The sequence below is a fragment of the Gopherus evgoodei genome, unplaced genomic scaffold (assembly GCF_007399415.2).
Source record: "Gopherus evgoodei ecotype Sinaloan lineage unplaced genomic scaffold, rGopEvg1_v1.p scaffold_45_arrow_ctg1, whole genome shotgun sequence".
NCBI lineage: Eukaryota > Metazoa > Chordata > Testudines > Testudinidae > Gopherus > Gopherus evgoodei.
In genome coordinates, this window is record NW_022060066.1 from 662,632 (window position 1) to 683,733 (window position 21,102).

At 41.2% G+C, this 21,102-nt stretch overlaps 2 protein-coding genes and 1 pseudogene across 2 annotated transcripts; 1 reads left to right on the forward strand and 2 right to left on the reverse strand.

Annotated features, from left to right (window-relative positions):
• Positions 1 to 4,504: 4,504 nt before the first annotated feature.
• On the reverse strand, positions 4,505 to 5,461 carry LOC115642746 (olfactory receptor 14I1-like). Its single transcript, XM_030546460.1, has one exon. The coding sequence runs from the start codon at positions 5,459 to 5,461 to the stop codon at positions 4,505 to 4,507; it is 957 nt and encodes a 318-aa protein (XP_030402320.1).
• A 9,750-nt stretch (positions 5,462 to 15,211) lies between these two features.
• On the forward strand, positions 15,212 to 16,173 carry LOC115642795 (annotated as a pseudogene).
• A 3,299-nt stretch (positions 16,174 to 19,472) lies between these two features.
• Positions 19,473 to 20,426, reverse strand: LOC115642747 (olfactory receptor 6N1-like). The gene has a single exon (XM_030546461.1). It carries the CDS (start codon positions 20,424 to 20,426, stop codon positions 19,473 to 19,475), a length of 954 nt encoding a protein of 317 aa, XP_030402321.1.
• Between the last annotated feature and the right edge of the window lie 676 nt (positions 20,427 to 21,102).

Here is a 21,102-nt window from a genome sequence, read left to right on the forward strand (position 1 = left end):
TTCAGGCCTGCAGCAGTGATGGTTTGCTAAGTCTCTGGATTCTTCGGTCCTCTGTCCCTTGGTTAGAATGCTCTCAGTATACGTTCATAGTCCAGAGGTTAGAGCAGGAAAAAGGCAAAATGGAGATGTTTCCAGCACCTTTTACAGCTTCGCTCAAGTGAAGGGAAACCCATTGTTCTCACTGTGGAAAATTACAGGTAACAAGATGGTGTTTGAAGTCACATGGACTTTCATGTCCATGCACGATTTCACTTAGTCATAACAGAAAAGTCCATTAAGTGTAGGTAGCCATCTTCCATTGGGAGTTAAGTGTTCTTTAATGGGCCATTCACTTGGAAAGTTCATTCACAATGTGCTCGCTAAACACCTTGTGGGTGCTACCCAGAAGCAAACATTTGAAATACAGGAATAGAGCTAAAGCTCATAACTTCAGATGCAAAAATGAGACATGCATACCAATCGCATAATCATATTCAGCAAATCATAGTGTTTCTATTGACACCTTACTTGACACACTTTGTATAAGATTTGTAGCATACAATGATTTACATGGTTGTATTTTAATCAGATAACATCACAGTTCCTTGGAGGGGAGAGCCATTGTTCAAATGCCTTTCACCAGGCTGCGTAAGATATTGAATTTGAGTCTCCCACCTCCTGGGTAAATGCTTTAACTCCAGAGCTAACAAATATGAAGGAGGCTGCCTCCCACCATCAGGGACACAGAGCCGTGGTTGTCCTCAGTGGGCATTAGCAGGGGAGTGAGTAGAAAACAGCTCAACAGCATGGGCCCAATGTATCTTGGGTACAAATCTGCTGATTTCATTGGAGAGGCACCAGGAATGATCTTGGTCCTGTGGCTGGACCTGAGCATTCTGAGCAGCATCCTGAGCAATTAGAGCAGAAACAAGGGGCTGCAGAATGTGGCACAAATGATTCAGTGAGGTCTTACTCTAAGCTGTGAGCCGTGACTGGGATATCCAGAGTGGCTTCATGGAATTAGGTGCCCAACTCATATTCACTGGTCAATGAGAATTAAACATCTTATACCCCTTTGAATACACCAGCCTTAATGAACAGAGATTTCTGTCTTGTCCCATTGTATTCTACTTGTCTTTGCATTGCCCTCACCCTGAGTGGCCAGATGATTAGCCTAAGGGTCTGAAGTCTGACATTTTTCTGTAGTATATTTAGAAGCCCAGAAGGCAGCTGAGCAGTTTTCAGCCACTCTGCAGTCCCTAGAAATGTGCTTCTACTCTGCCCTGGAGGGACTCTTTCCAGATATGACAGAGGATTCCCTTCTCCGTACTTGGACATCTCTATAGTAACAGAACACAGTGGTGCAAATATAATTCCAGTGATGTTGATATTTGTGTGGCAGGGACTGGACAAGGATCCCCAGTCCATTTCTGAAGGCCACCATGAAACCATCAAAAAGTACTAACTTCTCTCTTTTTATAAAGCGGTAAGTTAGTTTGGAAGCCTAAGTCCATGTCTTTAGGCCTCTCCTAAGCTAGGAAAAATACATGGGACATACAGCACATCATTAAAGTCAGAAGAATTGGGATGTAGCACAAGAAGAGAATTCCACTGTCAATGAGCCATCGGCTGTTGGATCACCTGTCTCAGCAGATTCCGGTTACACTGGTGTAAATTATTAGATGAGAGCATAAACTTTGTAACATGATGTTAAAATAAGGCCTAGCTTTGGGAGATGTTACTCTTGTGTAGTCAGGAATTAGCCCTGGTAGGCAATGAATGGACATTAGTATTTACTGAAATATATATTATAGCACAGAAGTATACAAAAGCTGCATCTTGATTTATGTCTCCTGGATGCTTGAGTGAGCTTCTACCCACTTTCATCTGAAGAACTGAATGAATACAACAGTCCATATATGTGTGCATAGTAATGTTACTTTTAAAATAGTTTTGACTGAGGTGAGGTCATGGCCTCTTTTTGGTTACATTCCATGAATATTCTACCAATGCAGACATGAATGTTCAAGGAAGCAGAGAATGTGAAGGAACTGGGATGGGATTCATCAACAGGCCCAAGGAAGTTGGGTATTGAACACCCAGTGGAAGTCTACAGGAGTTTCATGTCTAATTACCACAGACCCAGTTGACAGTTTTATTCATATGCCCAAATCCAGAAAAGCACTCATTCATAAATTTATCTTAAGCCTGCAATGGGACTTCCCACACATTTAAAGTCAACAACTTGCTTTTTCTAGATCAGTGCCTTTAGATCAGAATATTTAAAGGAGATGAGTTTTAACTTCATAATCACTGTGTGTTCAGACAAAAAGGCTAACAACATTTTGGGCTGTATAAGTAGGGGCATTGCCAGCAGATCGTGGGATGTGATCATCCCCTCTCTTCAGCATTTGTGAGGCCTCATCTGGAGTACTGTGTCCAGTTTAGGGCCCCACACTAAAAGAAGTATGTAGAGAAAATGGAAAGAGTCCAGCAGAGGGCAATAAAAAGTAATTATGGGGCTGGAGCACATGTTTTATGAGGAGAGGCTGAGGGAACTGGTACTCTTTAGTCTGCAGAAGAGAAGAATGAGGGGGGATTTGATAGCTGCTTTCAGCTACCTGAATGGAGGTTCCAAAAAGGATGGATCTATATTGTTCTCAGTGGTAGCAGATGACAGAACAAGGAGTAATGGTCTCAAGTTGCAGTGGGGGAAGTTTAGGTTGGATATTACGAAAAACTTTTTCACTAAGAGGGTGATGAAGCACTGGGATGGGTTACCTAGGGAGGTGGTGAAATCTCCTTCCTTAGAGGTTTTTAAGGTCAGGCTTGACAAAGCCCTGGCTGGGATAATTTAGTTGGGGATTGGTCCTGCTTTGAGCAGGTAGTTTGACTAGATGACCTCCTGAGGTCCCTTCCAACTCTGATATTCTATGATTCTATAGTTTACACCAACTGACAATCTGCCTTTCCATTTTCCAGAATTTGGATTATAATTTGTCAACGTATCTGGTCAGGAAAGAGAATCAGATCATGTTAAAATGTGACCAGATGAAACAGCTAAAAGTTCAAACACTTAATAGTAATCAAGACCTGACTGTAAATGAGCACTGGTGCATGAAATGGTCACAGAAATTGTGGTGAATAAAGGTGACATTAATCCTTTTAAGAAAATCATGATCTCAGTATTTGGTAGTCAGGAAAGAAGCTGAAGCACAGTAATTTAAATGGATCATCTATCTATCTATCTATCTATCTATCTATCTATCTATCTATCTATCTATCTATCTATCTATCACACTCTCCTTTAATCTCACTTACATTATATGCACAAATATGATAGTAATAATAACAGTAACAATAAGCAGCCAGCTTCTGTGATCCAGGGCACATTTTGTCACCTTTGGATCCTTGTGGGATAAAACACCCTTGGCCAAATCCAGATCCCTTTAAAGTAAATGTCTAAATCCTAGTTGTTATGGTTACAGGCCTAGTTGCATCTATCACCTGTCAGGGATGGTCTAAATAGTACTGAGTCTTGCTTTGAGTGCAGGGGACTGGACTAGAAGACCTCTTTTGGTTCCTTCCAGTCCTACAATCCTATGATTCTGTGATTCTCTGGTCTTTCTGAATGCACATCTTCTGATTTGTGCTTCATGCCTACACATTTCATAAGGTGGAAACTTGTAATTCTCCTACTTTTATACTGAGACTCAAGCTACAGCACCAAGTGCACCAACCATGATTTCTCAGCTGGTCTGATTGGGTTTGGGTCCTGCAGTTCTTCCCACAGAGCTGTGACCAGTCGTAAGTTAAGTGACCAGCTGGTCTTTTCCAAAGTATAATTTATTTAGCACAGCAGAAACAAAGAAAACTGTGCTCAGACACATCACTATAAACAGACTAAAATCCCATCAGCATTAAAATAATCACTTGAGCAGAAACTCAGCCATCCCTACACAGACAGAAATTATTTCCCATCTCTTCATCAACATGGGAATCAAAAGTTGAGCCCCCTCCCATGAAAGGCATGACATACTGACACCCCCAGTACATGGAGAGAACAATAAAGAAGGAGGGGAAAAGACACATGCGTCTAAGCAAACGTACCCCACTTTCTGCAATTCACAAAAAACAAAACAACCAGCAAAACAAAACAAGAAACAGAGGCAATCAAGCAAATAAAACATCCCTTATCCCAAACATAAATATTACCCCTCCCCCCAAAAAAGGAAGAGATGAGCCAGAGAGTAAATGAAGTTGACTAATGACTTTGTCGTAGCTACTGATTTACTGTGTATGGTGCTCTGACGATGGAGTAATGGTAGCCATATAAATCCTTAAAATGGATTAATAGATAGGTTCCGACCTCATTTACACTGTTAATTCTACAGTAACTCCACTGACTTCAGTGGAATTCGTCTGTACTTTAACCACTACATAAACACATTGCAGGTGATTTTCCCATGGAAAGAATATTTCTATCTGTTAAATGTAGCTATAATGAAACACAATAAAATGACAGTTATGGGAGAAAGACAAACATATTGTTCTTGGTAAATAATGTCCACACATTCAGCCTCCTCAGGGCAGCTTTGATCTCCTTATTCCTCAGGCTGTAGATGACTGGATTCATTGTTGGAGGCACTACAGAATACAGAACAGTCATCATGAGATCCATCCCTGATGCTGAGCTAGAGGTGGGTTTCAGGTAGACAAAGGTGCCAGTGCAAAACAACAAGGAGACCACAGTGAGGTGAGGGAGACAGGTGGAAAAGGCTTTACGTCGGCCCTGCTCAGAGGGGATTCTCAGCACTGTCATGAAGATGTGAACATATGACGCAATTATTAAAGCAAAGCAGCTTAATATCAAGCATGCACTAAAGCCAAGAATGCCAACTTCACTGAGGTGTGAATCAGAGCAAGCGAGCTTGAGTAGCTGGGGGATTTCACAGAAGAACTGGTTGATGACATTCAACTGGCAGAATGGTAATCTGAAGGTGTTCCCAGTGTGCAAGGCAGAGTAGATAATACCACTAATCCAGGCACTGGCTGCCATTTGGAAACAAGCATCCCTGTTCATCACTCTGTCATAGTCCAGTGGTTGGCAGATGGCAATGTATCGGTCATACGCCATGACAGTGAGTAAAGTCATATTGGTTGCTGCAAAGAAGACAAAGAGAAAGACTTGGGCAACGCATCCAGCATAGGAAATGGACCTAGTGTTCAATAAGGAGTTGGCCATGGATTTGGGGACAATGACAGAGATGGATCCAAGGTCTAGGATGGAAATATTAATCAGGAAAAAATACATGGGGGTGTGAAGATGGGGGTCAAGAGCTACAGCTATGATGATGAGAAGATTCCCAATTAAGGTTGCCAGGTAAATCACCAGAAACACCACAACATGTAAAATCTGCAGCTCTCGAATGTCAGAGAATCCCAGGAGAAGGAACTCGGTCACTGTGGTTTGGTTGGACATTTTCTTCCTTAGTTCATTGTGTCTTGCCTGTGCAGGGAAGAATTAAGACTATGGTCATCATTTTATTCTGTGTTTCATTATAGCTATATTCAACTGCTGAAGATATTCTTTAATAATATCTCATGATGTGACTGTTACAGGAGCATTGCACTCATCAGTTCCATGACCAGGCATGATGAATGCTCCTTTCCCCTGACCATCAGACCATTAGTCAAGTGCATTATCGTACCAGTGTAAACTGGCATTTGTGCCAGTGTTGCTGGGTCATTTTTCACCATCGGAGGATCTGGCCCAAGAGTTGGCTTGATGGAATGTAGTATAAGGGCTGGAACAAATTACAACCTAAACCCAACACTGCTAACAATGGTCCCTCTATTCTGAGAAATAGCCAGCTGACAACTTGGGCATGAAACTGAAGTACTAGAATATGCCAACATAGCCTCATTCCCACTCTCTGAGGCTACACTCCATAGACTCATCCCACACCAAATGTCAGCTTGTCTGTTATGATTTCACCACAGCAGCACGTCAATGGCCTGCTGCTCAATTAAAAACTGATTTACAGCACCAAATACCAGCTGTGCTTCCATCAGCATGGCATGAAGGTCTTGGAGAATCGGTAGCTCCTGGGTGGTGGTGTTCACTTCTGTGAATTTAGGTCTGTGCTGTGTGGCTTGCTGGCCATCAGTACACTTAGGTTCTATGTTTGGCTCTGTCACTGGCCTGCTCTCTGACCTTGGGCCAGTCACTTTGACCTTTCTGTGCCTTTTTTCCCCTTTCAAGTTTTATCTGTGTGTAATTATTGCTTTTGTAACCCACAGTCCTCCTGGATGTGGGGTACAAAAGTGGTACCGAGACCATCTTAGACTTTAACAAGTCTGCTCTACAGCCTTAGCTAAGGGGTTTGTGGCCCTTAGCTCGTGGAGTTAGCTCCAGATATCCTAAATTCAGTCCTGCCCACCAACACCCAGAGTCTATTGCTGTTACACTTTGAAACAGAAATGCAAACAAGGTTGCAATAGAATGAAGTCATTTGAAATTAGGCAGTATTAATGTCCACAGCATTTCTTTAAAGTTTAAGGCTCATTGCAAATTGTCTGTTGATATTTTTTATGGAAATTTGGCTTTTTTTCACCTAAAGAATGTGTGTTTTACTACTAAAAATATATTTTTCATCTTAAAAGTTTGATTGTCCACAACTGGCTAAAAAAATCATTTTTTTTTGGTTTTTCTTTTTCAAAGAAAAAATCAGCATTTTCCAGAAGGGAGAAAAATTCTGACAAGACATTTGATTAAACTGATAGTAAAAATCTTAAAAGAGTTCAGATTACAATTCATATTTATGTTCTTAAATTTCCCCTCTATATTAATTCCCAACAATATTTAACTGAAGTAGCAAACTTACTGTGTTGGAATTTGTAGACTTTTTCCCAAATTCCGATGCATTCTGTCATCCACTGCCTGGATTCTTTGGTCAATATCATCTATCTATCTATCTGTCTATCTATCTATCTATCTATCTAATTTCCCCCACCACTGTGATGTCTTGATGGCAAAGGCACAACTGCCTAAGAATCTTTTCAACCCCTCACTCTTACCTGCTCAAAACTTGAAACTTAGATCAACATAGTTATACCACTCAAGACTATACATTCACACTCCAGAGTGGTGTAGCTATGCTGCTTTCACTCCTGGTGTAGATGGAGCAAAATCAATGGAAAAAATATGTGTGATGATCCAACTCCCATAATTCAGGGAGGTGATATTCCTACATAACCACTCTTTCCATCACTGCAGGCTGTGGCTAAACTACAGAGTTTCTCTGGCACATCTACCATGCTGTAGCTATGCTGTTATAGCCCTCGTAGAATAAACATGGCTTTTGAGACAGAACTGACTGTTGCGCTCTGCAGATGAGCTGTATGTAGCCGGCTTTGATCGTCACCGGCATTAGACAAGCAACACTGCAGGAAGGTGATTTATCCACGTCTAATTTGCAAGAGCTGGAGGGACTCATTCCCTGGAGCCCTGCACAGCTCTGAAGCAGAGGCCCAGAGGCAAAAGTTCATGAATTCATCAATTTTAAATCTAAAATCTATCATTATTATCCTGGGTAATTTAATTCCAGCACAGCACAGTCCCTAGAATCTCCCCCAGAGTTTCCTGATCGCAGTCCAGCTTCTGTGTAATCTATTGGCTAGAACCGCAAAGGGATTTAGGAACCTACAGATAAAGCCAAGTGCCTAGTGGGATTTATCAAAACTCCTAAGTAAGCCAAAAGTCTAAATCCCATAGACTTTCAATGGGAGTTAGGTGCATAACCTGCTTAGGTGCTTTTGTAAATACCACTGGGAACCTATTAGAATAGTAATGTGCCTAAACCCCTTTGTAATCCTGGCCTTGTGTCTACCTTGTTACATTCTAAGGTCTGGCCTTCCTTGAACTTCAGAAACATTAAATCTATGATTTCCAAAGTTGCTTAATGGAGCAAACTTTGGATTTATACAACTGATAAGTCACCATCTGCAAACCACTACAGTCTGAGACCATTAGGGACTTCATGCAAGGAAATGTAGGTGCCTACCCGGTTAAGCAACAGCTCAGAAGAGGTTTTCAAGATGTTAATTTTGGACTTAGACACCTAAATCCTTTTGTGGATCAGCCCCTTGGCCACTGTTCAGTGGGGATTGGTGTAAACAGGGGACTTAGAGGTGAAAGCAGCTGCTTCATCTCTTGTCTCCCCAGCCAACCTGTTCCCTCCTGTGGTAAAATGTCTCTAGAATTCACATGGAAATAGGTGTGATCTGTATCCTCCTGTCCTTTCAAATGTCCAGTGGGGGCTAAGGCCAAGCGCTGTCCTGCTCTTTAAAGACACCTTGCTGAGTCACAGTCTATTCCCAGGCCCTCCCACAGTGTTAAGATTCTGCATCATGTGCAAGAAACATATCATCAGCCCAGGGATTCAGATACAGATAGCAACCAAAGTAATCAGACTGAGTGGGGAATTCCGCAGGAAACCCCCATGAGGAACACAGAGCTGTGATTATCCCCAGTGGGCATTAGCAGAAGAAAGAGCAGAAAACAAGCCCCTGAGAATGGGCCAAATTAATCCTGGGCACAAATCCACTAAGCTCCATGTTGAAGTACCAAGGATGGGCTTGGGCCTGAAAAGAGACCTGTAACCTACTCTGCCGCATCCTGTGCAATGAGAGCAGAAACAAGGCTGTGAGTGCTGCAGAATATGGCACAAATGATACAGTGAACTCTTGCTCCAGGCTTTGAGCTGTGACTGAGATATTCAGAGTGGCTTCATGGAATTGGGTGCCCATCTCCCATTGACTGCACAAGGGCAGTTAGACACCTATCTCCCTTACATCCCTTTGAATATTCCAGCATTAATGCACGGAGATTTCTGTCTTGTCTCCTTGTATCCTAATTTTATTTGCATTGCCCTAGTCCTAAGTGGCCAGATGATTCACCCAAGGTTCTGAAGTCGGATATTTTTTAGTAGTATATATAGAAGTGAAGGTGGCAGCTGGGCAATTTTCTCTCACTCACCACTCCCTGGAAATGTGCTTCTACTCTGTCCTGGAGGGAACTTTGCTATATATGATGGAGGATTCCTTTCCCTGTACTCCTGGACACCTCTATAGTGATGGAACTCAAGGGTGCAAATACAGTTCCAATGATGTTGATGTTTGTGTGGTGGGGACATGTCTTCTAGAAACTGCACAAGGATCTCAGTCCATTTCTGAAGGCCACTATGACCCACAGTCCTGTGATCTGTTTTTGGCTCATTTTAAAGAGACAGAGCCGTTTGTAGAATCCATTTCTGGGTATGGATGCTGTTTACAAAGCCCTCAATGTCTGGAAGGGCTCAGAAATAGTGGTTCTGAATCTCAGTCTAGTTTTCTGGGATGATATTGCCAAAGCCTCATAGGGGATTTCAGAGATCCAGGGCTAGATTCACAGAAGGAATCACTGTCTGTTTTTTAAGGTATTTAGGCACCTAATGGGATCTTCAAAACACCCTTTGATGTCAGTGGGAATTAAGTGCCTAAAGGCTTTTGAAAATCCTCCTAGACACCTAAATGTCATTAAAAATCTGGCCCTTAGATGTTCTAACACTGAGCGATTACTTCAGCAGGCACCATTGAAGTACATAGGCTAGCAGCATATGGCCCTGGTCTATAGCCAGATGCCTGCAGGATCTGTTCCCTTTTAGCCTCCGTTGCTCTCAGAAGTGAGACATGTGCTAAAATCCCCAGTGCCTGTTGAAAACACTGCCAGCATTCAGTTCAATTGCCTTAAGTGCATATACTGAGGCCTGTGAGATATCCCCCCTTATTTCCGCAATTCCTTCCCTCACCCCAGGGCCATCCTCTCCCTGGCTGAGATTGCTGCCATGGTCTATGAATCCTAAGGAGAACTGAGAATGTAGTGCTTGAACCCTGTGTGGATCAAGGGGAGAGAATTCAGTATACGAAGTTTCCATTTATTTCATGATTACACTCACACAATAATACCTCTGTGCACTGTACCTTTTGCAGCTGGCAATGTGGCCTTGAGGGCCTCTCCATCCACACCAGTGGAGTGGCTCAGCCAGATAAGGAGGAAAAGGAAGAGGATGCAAGATAACATGTCACAGGAGACCCTGTAAGTCTCTGCAGCTTTGAATGCTGAGCACAGGGCTTGGAGGATCACAGACAGCATCGCCAGGGAAAGAGTGGAAAGGAGAAAGATGCTGAAAAAAGGAGAGGGACATGCAGCAGGAGATGCTAGTGCTTCTCAAGCAGCAAACAGTCATGATGCAGACTCTTGTTGACCTTGAGGTTCAATAGTCCTGTGCTCGCCTCCTTCTGCAGCCTGTAGAGAACTGAATTCTAGGACCTTCCTACACAGCCTCACATACATTCCATGTGGCATCAGGGGCTGTTGTACATGGTTAAAAAAGAACTAGATAAATTCATAGAGGATTGGTCTGCCAATGGCTATTAGCCAGGGTGGGTAGGAACAGTGTCCCTAGCCTCTGTTTGCAAGAAGCTAGGCGACAGGGGATGGATCACTTGATGATTCCCTGTTCTGTTCATTCCCTCTGGGGCACCTAGCACTGGCCACTGTTGATAGACAGGATACTAGGCTAGATGGACCTTTGCTCTGACCCAGCAAGGCCATTCTTATGTTCCTCCAGCTCAACCTCCACCCTGGGGGAGAATACAGGAAATCACAGCTTGCACACACACTGACCTGTGAGAGACAAGGTTGGTGTATGGGCTTTTGAAATAGAAATGACTGTTCTTTCCCATTCAGATGTTCTTTTCCCATTATTTATTAATTTTTATTCAGTTTTAAATGAGTTTATTTGAATAGGTATGGCATAAAAGGAGTTTTTGGGGAAACATTTTTTCTTTATTAGTAAATGTCTCTTAGTCATTATAAGTGACAAGTGCTGGGCACCTCTGACAGTCATACAATGAGATATTAGGGAAAGGGGAAACGGGGCCATTTCCTCTGTTGCTGTAATCCTGACCATAACCCTTTTCATTCCCTCCACAACCATCACACAACGTGCTGAGGAAGAAAATGTCCAGCCAAACCACCGTGACCAGTTCCTTCTCCTGGGATTCTCTGGTGTTCAGGAGCCGCAGATTTTGCACTTTGTGGTGTTCCTGGTGATTTACCTGGCAGCTCTGCTGGGGAATCTTCTCATCATCACAGTTTTAGCCCTGGATCACCATCTTCACACCTCCATATACTTCTTCCTGGTGAATCTGTACATACTAGACCGTGGCTCCATCTCTGTCACCATCCCCAAATCCATGGCCAATTACCTCATGAATACCAGGGTGATTTCTTATTCTGGATGCATTGCCCAAATCTTTTTTATTTTATTTTTATTTTTATTTTTTTTCATATTCTTTGCTTCAGCAAATTTTGCCTTCTCACAGTCATGGCATATGACCAATACGTCTCCATCTGCCAACTGCTGCACTATGAGAGGGTGATGAACAGGAGAGCTTGTGTCCAAATGGCAGCCAGTGCCTGGATCAATGCGATTCTCTACTCTGCCCTGCACACCAGGAACACGTTTGAAATATCCTTCTGTGGAGGCAATGCAATAGATCAGTTCTTCTGTGACATCCTCCAGCTCCTCAAGCTCGCCTGCTCCAACTTGTACCTCAGTGAAGTTGGGGCTCTCATTTTTGGTGTAGCCACAGTCTCATGCCTCTTCATTTTCATAACTGTGACATATGTTCAGATCTTCACCAGAGTGCTGAGAATCCCTTCTGAGCAGGGCCGGCATAACGCCTTCTCCACCTGCCTGCTTCACCTCACTGTGATCTCCTTGTTACTTTTCACTTCCACTTCTGCCCACCTCCAGCTCAACTTTCACCTCCAGCTCAACCTCAAGTCTGGATCTCATGGTGGGTGTTATCAATTCTGTGTTGTCTCCAGGGATGAATCCCATCATCTGCAGCATGAGGAACAAGAAAGTGAAAGCAGCACTGAGTAAGCTGATAAATTGGAAGTTATTCAGCAAGAATAAAATGTCCACATTTCTCCTTTGTTAGCAATTTCATTCTCTGTTCCTTTATAAATATAATCATCTGATGATAGTATTCATTGTATAATTAACACTAGTAAAAATCTGGACAAACATACCTCAGGAAAAAATGTAATTATTACACAGATACTATATATATATATATATATCAATGTAATTAAGATTTGAATCTATCTATCTATCTAATCTATCTATCTATCTATCTATCTATCTATCTATCTATCTATCTATCTATATATATATCAATGTAATTAAGATTTGAATCTATCTATCTATCTAATCTATCTATCTATCTATCTATCTGTGATGTACCGCTACCCATCTCCACACTATCTGGGAACCTTGCAAATAAAATCAGTAGCCATAGCAAAGTCTCTAGTGGAGTCCCTGACAAGAGTTGGGAACTGGGAGCTAATACCCTTCTGGACCAATTTTTTATAGCCTGTTAAACAAGCAGTGGGACCACTGAAAACACAGTGCTAAAGTAGCACTCAAGGAGGATGAGGCCACTGTGGAGAAACTAAATGAATTCTTTGTATCGATCTTCACGGATGAGGATGTCAGGGAGATTCCCCAACCTGAGCCATTCTTTTTAGGTGACAAATCTGAGGAACTGTCCCAGATGGAGGTGTCCTTAGAGGAGATTTTGGAACAAATTGATAAACTAAACAGTAATAAGTCACTAGGACCAGATGATACTCACAAAAGAGTTCAGAAGGCACTCAGATATGAAATTGCAGAACTACTAACTGTATTATGTAACGTATCATTTAAATCAGCTTCTGTACCAAATGATTGGAGCATAAGTAATGTGATGCCATTTTTTCAAAAAAGAGGTCTGAGTTATTCTCAGCTCCATGACTGTCCCACTACATCATCTCATTACTGGAGTAGGGAAAGTAGATCATAGAATATTAGGGTTAGAAAGGACCTCAGAAGATCATCTAGTCCAACCCCCTGCTCAAAGCAGGACCAATTCCTAGATTTTTACCCCAGTTCTCCAAATGGCCCCTTAAGAAGTGAACTCATAAGCCTGGGTTTAACGAGCCAATGCTCAAACCACTGAGCTATCCCTTCGCCCAGCTAAGGAAGTGTTGTTTACTACTTCTCATAACACAAGAACTAATGGTCACCAAATGAAATTAATAGGCAGCATGTGTAAATATTTCTTCACACAACACACTGTCAACGTGTGGAACACCTTTCCAGAGGATATCGTGAAGGCTACAACCATAACAGGGGTCAAAAAAGAACTTGATTAATTCATGTAGGATAATTCCATCAATGGCTATTAGCCAGGATGGACAGGAATGGTGTCCCTAACCTCTGTTTGCCAGAAGCTGGGAATGAACAACAGGGATGGATCACTTGATGATTACCTCCACTGTTCATTCCCTCTGAGTCACCTGGCACTGGCCACTGCATACTGGGCTAGACAAGATACTGGGTTAGAAGGACGTTTGAGGTGCCCCAATAGGGCCATTCTTATGTTCTTATTTTCTTATGAAATATTTGTTCACACAACCCACAGTCAACCTAGGAAATTCTTTGCCAGAGAATGTTGTGAAGGCCAAGACTATAATAGGGTTCAAAAAAGAATAGATAAGTTCATGGAGGATAGGTCCATTCATGGTTATTAGCTAGTATGGGAGGGATGGTGTTCCTAGCCTCTGTTTGCCAGAAGCTGGGAATGGGCGACGGGATGGATCACTCAGTGATTACCTGTTCTGTTTATTCCCTTTGAAGCACATGGCATTGGCCAGTGTCAGAAGACAGGATACTGGGCTAGGTGGACTTCTGGTCTGACCCAGCATGGCGGTTTTTATGTATTAAAATTGCTATTTATTTATGATTTCTATTACAGGAATAACTAGAGACACTGAACAAGAGTGGGAGTCCCATTTTGGTAGGTACTTTTTAAGCACATAGGCCACATTTTCAAAGATGTTTAGATGCTCAAAGAAGCAGATAACTGCTTGGTGGGCTTTTCTAACATGTCTATATGGCTTGATTTTAATGGGAGGTAGACATCTAGGCACTTTTTATAAAAACACTAAGTACCTATCTATATCTTTAGGCACCTAAATATCTTGTAAAATCTGGGACTGAATGTGATTCTAAGCATGATTATAGTTCAGCTGGATGTTATAGCCTGTGTTATGCAGGAGGTCAGACTAGATGATCAAGATTGCCCACTCTGGCCCAGAGAATTGATATGACTTGAAGCAGGTCAAACAGAAAGTCAGTGTCAGAGCTAAAAATGGAACAAAGAGGTCCTGATTCCATGATCAGGTCTCAGTGCACTTAATCACTACTGATAGACCATGAAATCTCTTCCATGTCAATGTCCATCCCTCTGATTCTCCTTTTACCTGTTCAATTACTTTGCCTGCCAAGAGAAGAGCAGAGAGGGCAGGTAGTGGTAGGAAAGACCATTATCACTAATTGATACAGTTGTTAATACCAGGTGATTTTCAAGGACTTTGAGAGAGCCATAGGTAATCTGGGTCAGCATTTGACCCCAATGTTACTCGGTGTCTTTCACCAGCTATGACAAGATTCTACAATGGATCGTGCTTGAACAGAAATCTGAGCCTGTGCCGTGTTCCATAAAAATGTATGATACTTCCACATGGGTGCAAATGTTTGTATTAATAGATATCAAGACAATATCAGTGTCAAGAGCACATCACTATAACTCCCTTATAGTGCCCATAACTCACTTTTGATACCCACTCATTAAGAAAAAGAAGTTGCAACAATATATCAAAATCACTGTATAAACATACAGCTAAGAGTTAATTCTTCTTTTACCTGAAAAGGGTTAAGAAGCTCACATAACCTAACTGACACCTGACCAGACCAATAAAGGAACAAAATACTTCAAAATCTGGAAGGGGAAAAAGTCTTTTGTCTGTTCCGAGGTCAAGTATCGGAGGGTAGATGTGTTAAAAGTCTATATCCACAAAAACAAGGAGTCCCGTGGAAGCTTAAAGGCTAATTCCTTTTTGTTGTTTTTAATGATCTGAGTCTTCCCCTGTTTATTGACAACTTTATTCTTCCAGTAGAGAGATGCAGTGGTTTGAGGTCACTTACTCCAGGTTTCTTCCAGTGTATCTAAAAGCAAAACCTGACTGCATATGCTCCATCAATATTGAATGGGTTTCTGTTTCTAGATACATATTATGGAGAAAGCGGAAGGGAGAAATCAAATGACCATCCTGGAATTCCTCCTCTTAGGATTTGGGACAGTCCTTGACCTGCAGCCCTTCTCTTCCTGCTGTTTTTAATGAGCTATGTTGTGACTGTGGCTGGGAACATCCTCAGCATTGCACTAGTTGCACTCTATCAGTAACTTCACATCCCCATGTACTTCATGGAGATCTGCCGCACCTCAACCCTCCTGCCCAGACTGCTGATGAGTCTTCTGACAGAGGACAGAACCATTTCTGTTAAGGCCTGCATTTTGCAATTACATTGTTTGGCATCCTGTCAACTACAGAACCAATGCTGCTCATGGCAATGTCTTGCGATCAGTATTTAGCGATATGCACTCCACTCAGTTATGCTGCTCTGATGAATTTAAGTGTTTGTTTCCAGCTGGTGGTAGGATGCTGGATAAGCAGCTTCCTGGGCTGCACCATAGTAAATAATTTCTTGTTCTGATTAATGTTCTGTGATTCCAAAGAAATTGATCATTTCTTTTGTCATTTTTCACCCATGATAAAGCTGTCCTGTGGAGACATCCAGACTCTGCAATTGGTGACATTTACTATTGCTCCCACAGGAGCACGTGTACCATTTCTACTGACCCTGACAGCCTGCATTTGTATCATCACCACCATCCTGAGATGCCCTTCCAACACAGGGAGACGAAAGGCCTTTTCCACTGCTCTTCTCATCTCATTGTGCTTACAGTTTTCTTTTGGACCGGGATAACTATCTTTGTGTTTCCAACGGCTAACACTCCTAAGGTCTTAGACAAAATATTTTTTCTCTTCTACGCATCCCTTACTCCCATGATGAATCCTGCCATCTACAGATTGAGAAACAAGGAGGTCAATGAATCCCTGACAAGACCTATTCTTATACTAGCAGAAGCAGGCATAGAAGCTTAAAGGATATGTTTCCACAGATAGTAAAATAGAGATGAATTGATATAAGTTCTGTAAGATATGGCCCATCTGAGTACATGAGCACACATTTACCCTTCATTGACCATACATGATCTTTTTTTCTCTTTCTTTGCTACTCTTTGAGAATTCATCTTTCACACATTTGACAGACATTTATTTAAATAACATTTAATACTGTAAGAGACATTATTTATGAAAATTGGTATTTTTTCCAGACACATTTCAGCACTCTGGTTCATTTATCTGTACATGAACACTAGTGCTCAAATTCTGCAAGAAGCTTAACTTCTTTTGAGTGGTTCTGGGTCTTGTCCACTCCCACTGAAGCCAATGAAGTTCTGTCTCCACTGATTAGACTCCTCTGTTGTCAATTACACTTCTGAAAAGTAAGAGAAAAATGTTGCCTCCATAGTTAATGGAGAACTTTCATTGAGCAGTATTCTATGCAGATCTTTAACGAGGTAGACAAAAAATGAAAGTTTGCGGAGGGTTGGGAGTCTCAGTGTCCTACTATGTGACATTTTCTGCTTGTCCATGCACTTTTGCAGGGTCAAAGCAATTTTAAAATATCTATTTCTGTATTGCTACTGATATCAATATAGATATTGATACAGATATATAAAATGCATGATATATGCCCAAAATTTTCAAAGCCCGTGAGATCCGATTTCCCTCCTCCACCCAAAGAAATGAATGAATTAAAACGAATAGGAAATGAGCACCCAAAAACACTAGGCAACTTTGCAACTCTCAGCCCAGAGAGAGTCACATGGGTCTCCCTTGCCCCAGACAGAAATACATTTATATGCATAAACATATTTACCACCAAAGTTTGACAAAAATGAATTAAAAAATAAAATCTCATTGAGCCTCCCTGGTATTTTTGGTCTTCCTTCAAATTTTTGGTCCCTGTTCTTTGTAAAATAAATAAATAAAACCATAACTCCCCGCTCTCCTTTTAACTAGTTAAGTGTCCCCTTACCTCCCATGACCTGACCTCCCACTCTATCTTCCTGCTTTCTCCTAGTGCAGTGCCATATGGGGTGTACAGACACAGCTAAACTGGAACTAAAATTCTGATTCTTCTACTTTTCTCCTGCCCTAAGATATCGTGCCAGCAGAACTAGGAATTCTGTGGAGGTCCTGGCTATGTACTTCCAGTAGCAGTTCAGATGCTGCAGCTCTCCAGACCATTCCATCTGATCCCTCATGCTGACCTCCTCCTGCCCTACCTCTGCTCGGCATTGTCATTTACAGCTGGGCAAACTTTTTTTTTGATGAATACTTAATTTGGTCAGCTCAAAGGGATTCATGAATTTAAGTCAAGTTAGCTCAATATTTTTTCCAGTCAATATTTGGACTTAGATTATGGACAGCAATCTGCCCCATTTATAACATTTAACCCAATGGCGAAGGCACACTCTGGGAGGGGGAGACGTTAAAGACCCATAATCAATTTCCCTCCTGCCTGATGGGGGAAAAGTCTTTAGTTTCCCACACTAACATTAGAAACAAGTTCACGGGCCTATGAAATACTCTCTGCACAAGCTCTCTCGCTCTCTATCCTGTTGAAGTGGTTCCATTTGGCATAAATAATGAATAGCCAATAAAATATGGATTTTAAATTATGTCTCCTACAGTCAAAGAGTTCATCTTAACTATCATCCTTGGACTTGCTTTCTGGACAAATGACTATTCATTCTCATCATGAAAGACAATAAGTCACTGGGCTAGGAAAAGCCAGTGAGAATGACTTTACAGCTAGTGATCAGGCTTATTTGAAAAATCAGTGGTTCACTGAGCTCTAATTATCATCTTCTGCAACAGAACAGCAGACAGGGCAGAAATACATGCTTAATGTGTTTTCCAGCAAGGGATGGCTGTCTTGTGGTTAAGACATAGGTCTGAGAATCACAACTCTTCATTTCTCTTCCTAGATCAGCCACCTACTGCTTGTAGTCCAGAAACTTTGTTACAAATTAATTCATCCTTATGTAGAATGTGGGGTATGGAAAACTGTGTTTAAATTACAAGCATTTTTTTTATTATTATTTGTTTGTTTGTTTTGTCTTTCCTGCTGCCTGATTGTGTACTTCCAGTTACAAATGCGGTGTGTGGTTGACTGGTCAGTTCGTAACTCTGGTGTTTGTAACTCTGAGGTTCTACTGTAATAACCTAATTACCAGAATACATAAATTACAACGCAGCTCTTTCTAAGAAAATACATTTATTCTTAAGGGGAAAGCCTTAAAAAGAGAACATAGAGCAATACAAGACCCTACATACATGCTAAAATGCTTAACAATAGATCATCCTGGCCCCACCAACTCCCACCTTGGGCTTTGGTAGGTGTCAGTCCTTCAGAAACCACAACTGGGTTTTTCCCATGATTATCAGTCCACCATTGTCTCATATTCAGAACCAGAGCAAGCATGTATAGTTCAGTTTCTATTTTATACAGCACTGGTTTTTGATGTCCAGTCTCTGGGACCAGATAATCATTAGACAAAGGTTTCCAAAGGCAGTTGTTTTGCATAACCAGAGATGCGGAATTTCCATCAATCACTTCCTCAGCCTGAATTTCACAGACTGCTCTGAAACTCCATACACAAAAAGAGAATACAAGTCCAAGTTGAACCTATTTGAACCTTTTTGGCAAAACATTTTCTGATGAAAAATATGTTATTCCACAAAAAATATTTTTTTTCAGCCAGAGTTTCATTATTTTCAGTTTTGCAACAACCACCAAAACCAAGAAACCAAACGAAAAATCAAAAAGACAAATTGTTATTGATTTTTTTTTAATTTTGCTTTCCTATACAAATTACTTTTTAAAAAAGAAATGCAGTTTTTCATTTTGGGAAAGCAAAAAAATTTCACTGAAAATATTTTTTTTCCCTGAAAAATGTTTCATTTTTAAAAACAACTGACATATACTTGTTTTCTATTGAAAAAAACCAGCAAAAGGAATCAGTGACATTCAGAAAAAAAGTCCAAGTATTACATGAAGTATTACTTGAATGTTCTTACCCCCTTGAATTGTAAACTAGTTAAGAAACATCATCTAGAGCTGATTTCCTCACTAGGGCTGGCCAGGATTTTTTGCTATATGAAAAATCTTGAAATTATAAAACTTTTTTAAAATTAAAACAATTAAAATCTCAGGGGAAAAGGTATGTTTTTTAACAAGGTTTCATTCTTACTTTCACCCACTAGCTAAATATGACCACCCTGATTGCATCTCTGACTCAGTAAATCAGTTCCGATTACCTCAGTTTCATGTTAACCTCATAACATTAAATCTAATTTGTTACATTCTTGTGAAAGCTAAACATTTCCTGGCAGCTTTTCTCAGGGCCTCCTTCACCTCTTTGTTTCTCAGGCTGTAGATGAGGGGGTTCACCAGTGGAGTCAGAACTGTGTACAAGACAGAGAACACTTTGTTCAGATCTCGCAGGGTGTCAGTTTTTGGCAGCATGTAGACAATCATTATGGCCCCATAGAAAACTGTAACTACGATGAGGTGAGAGGAACAGGTGGAAAAGGCCTTTTGCTTTCCGGTGGTAGAAGGAATTCTCAGGATGGTAGATATAATATAAACATAGGTTGCCAGGGTTAGTAGAAATGGGGGCAGGGTAGTTATAAATGTCAGCATGGACGTGACAAGTTCCATCACGTGAGTGTCGCTGCAGGATAGTTTTATTATTGGGGTGAAATCACAAAAGAAATGGTCAATTATACTGGGGCCACAAAATGTTAATTGCGACATTAAAAATATGATGATGATGCTAACTAAGAATCCAGCCAGCCAAGATCCAGCTGCTAGTTGGCTACAAATTGCATTATTCATGATGGCTGCATAATTGAGTGGTTTACATATGGCTAAGTAACGATCATAGGACATTGCAGATAAGAGATAACACTCAACAGTCACTAGGAAACCGAAGAAATAAAACTGTGCAATACAGCCACTGAAAGAAATGGTTCTGTCCCCAGTCAGGAAACTGGCCAGCATCCTGGGAAGGATGGTGGAGGTGTAGCAGGTCTCCAAGCAGGACAGGTTTCCCAAGAAGAGGTACATGGGGGCGTGAAGGTGCTGATCAGCCACAATCAGCACCACAATGAGGATGTTCCCAGCAACAGTCACAATATAGATGACTAGAAACAGCAGGAAGAGAAAGATCTGCAGGTCAACGAGCTCCTCAAATCCCAAGAGGATGAACTCCGTGATAGATGTTTGATTTCCCTGTTCTATGTCTGCCATGGATTCTGTCTCAGGCAAAAACAAAAAAAGAATATATTACATCATTATAATCTGAAGGAGATTAACTCTATTGCTATATCATCAATTAACTCCATAAATGTGCTAAACCTGCTTCACTCAATTTTTGTATTGTGTCATTAACTTAGTTGAGGAGACAAAGTTCCCTAATTGGAAAATTGTTCTGAGTTCAACAAGAGGAAATTCAATAAAAATAAGTGCAAAAAAAATGCAGAACTACAAAATGAGGCATAAATGGTTAGTTATCACTAGTACTCCTGAAATGGATCTTGGAGTTACAGTGGATCACAAACTGAATATGACTCAACAATGTAAAAAAGGCTAGTATCATTTTGGTTTGTATTAACAGGAGTCTTTTATCTATGACACAGGAGGTAATTGTCATGCTCCACTCAGCACTGATGATGCCTCAGCAGGAGCATTGTCTCCAGCGCTGAGCACCACACTTTAGGAAAGTTGCAGACAAATTGGAGAGAATCTAGAGGACAGTAAAATATGATAAAAGGTTTAGAAAACCTGACCTAGGAGGAAAGATTAAAATAGCTGCACATGATTGGTCTTGAGAAAAGCAGACTGAGGGGAACCAGCTAACAGTGTTCAAATATATTAAGGGCTGTTATAAAATAAGGTAAACAACTGTTCTGCATGGCCACTGAAG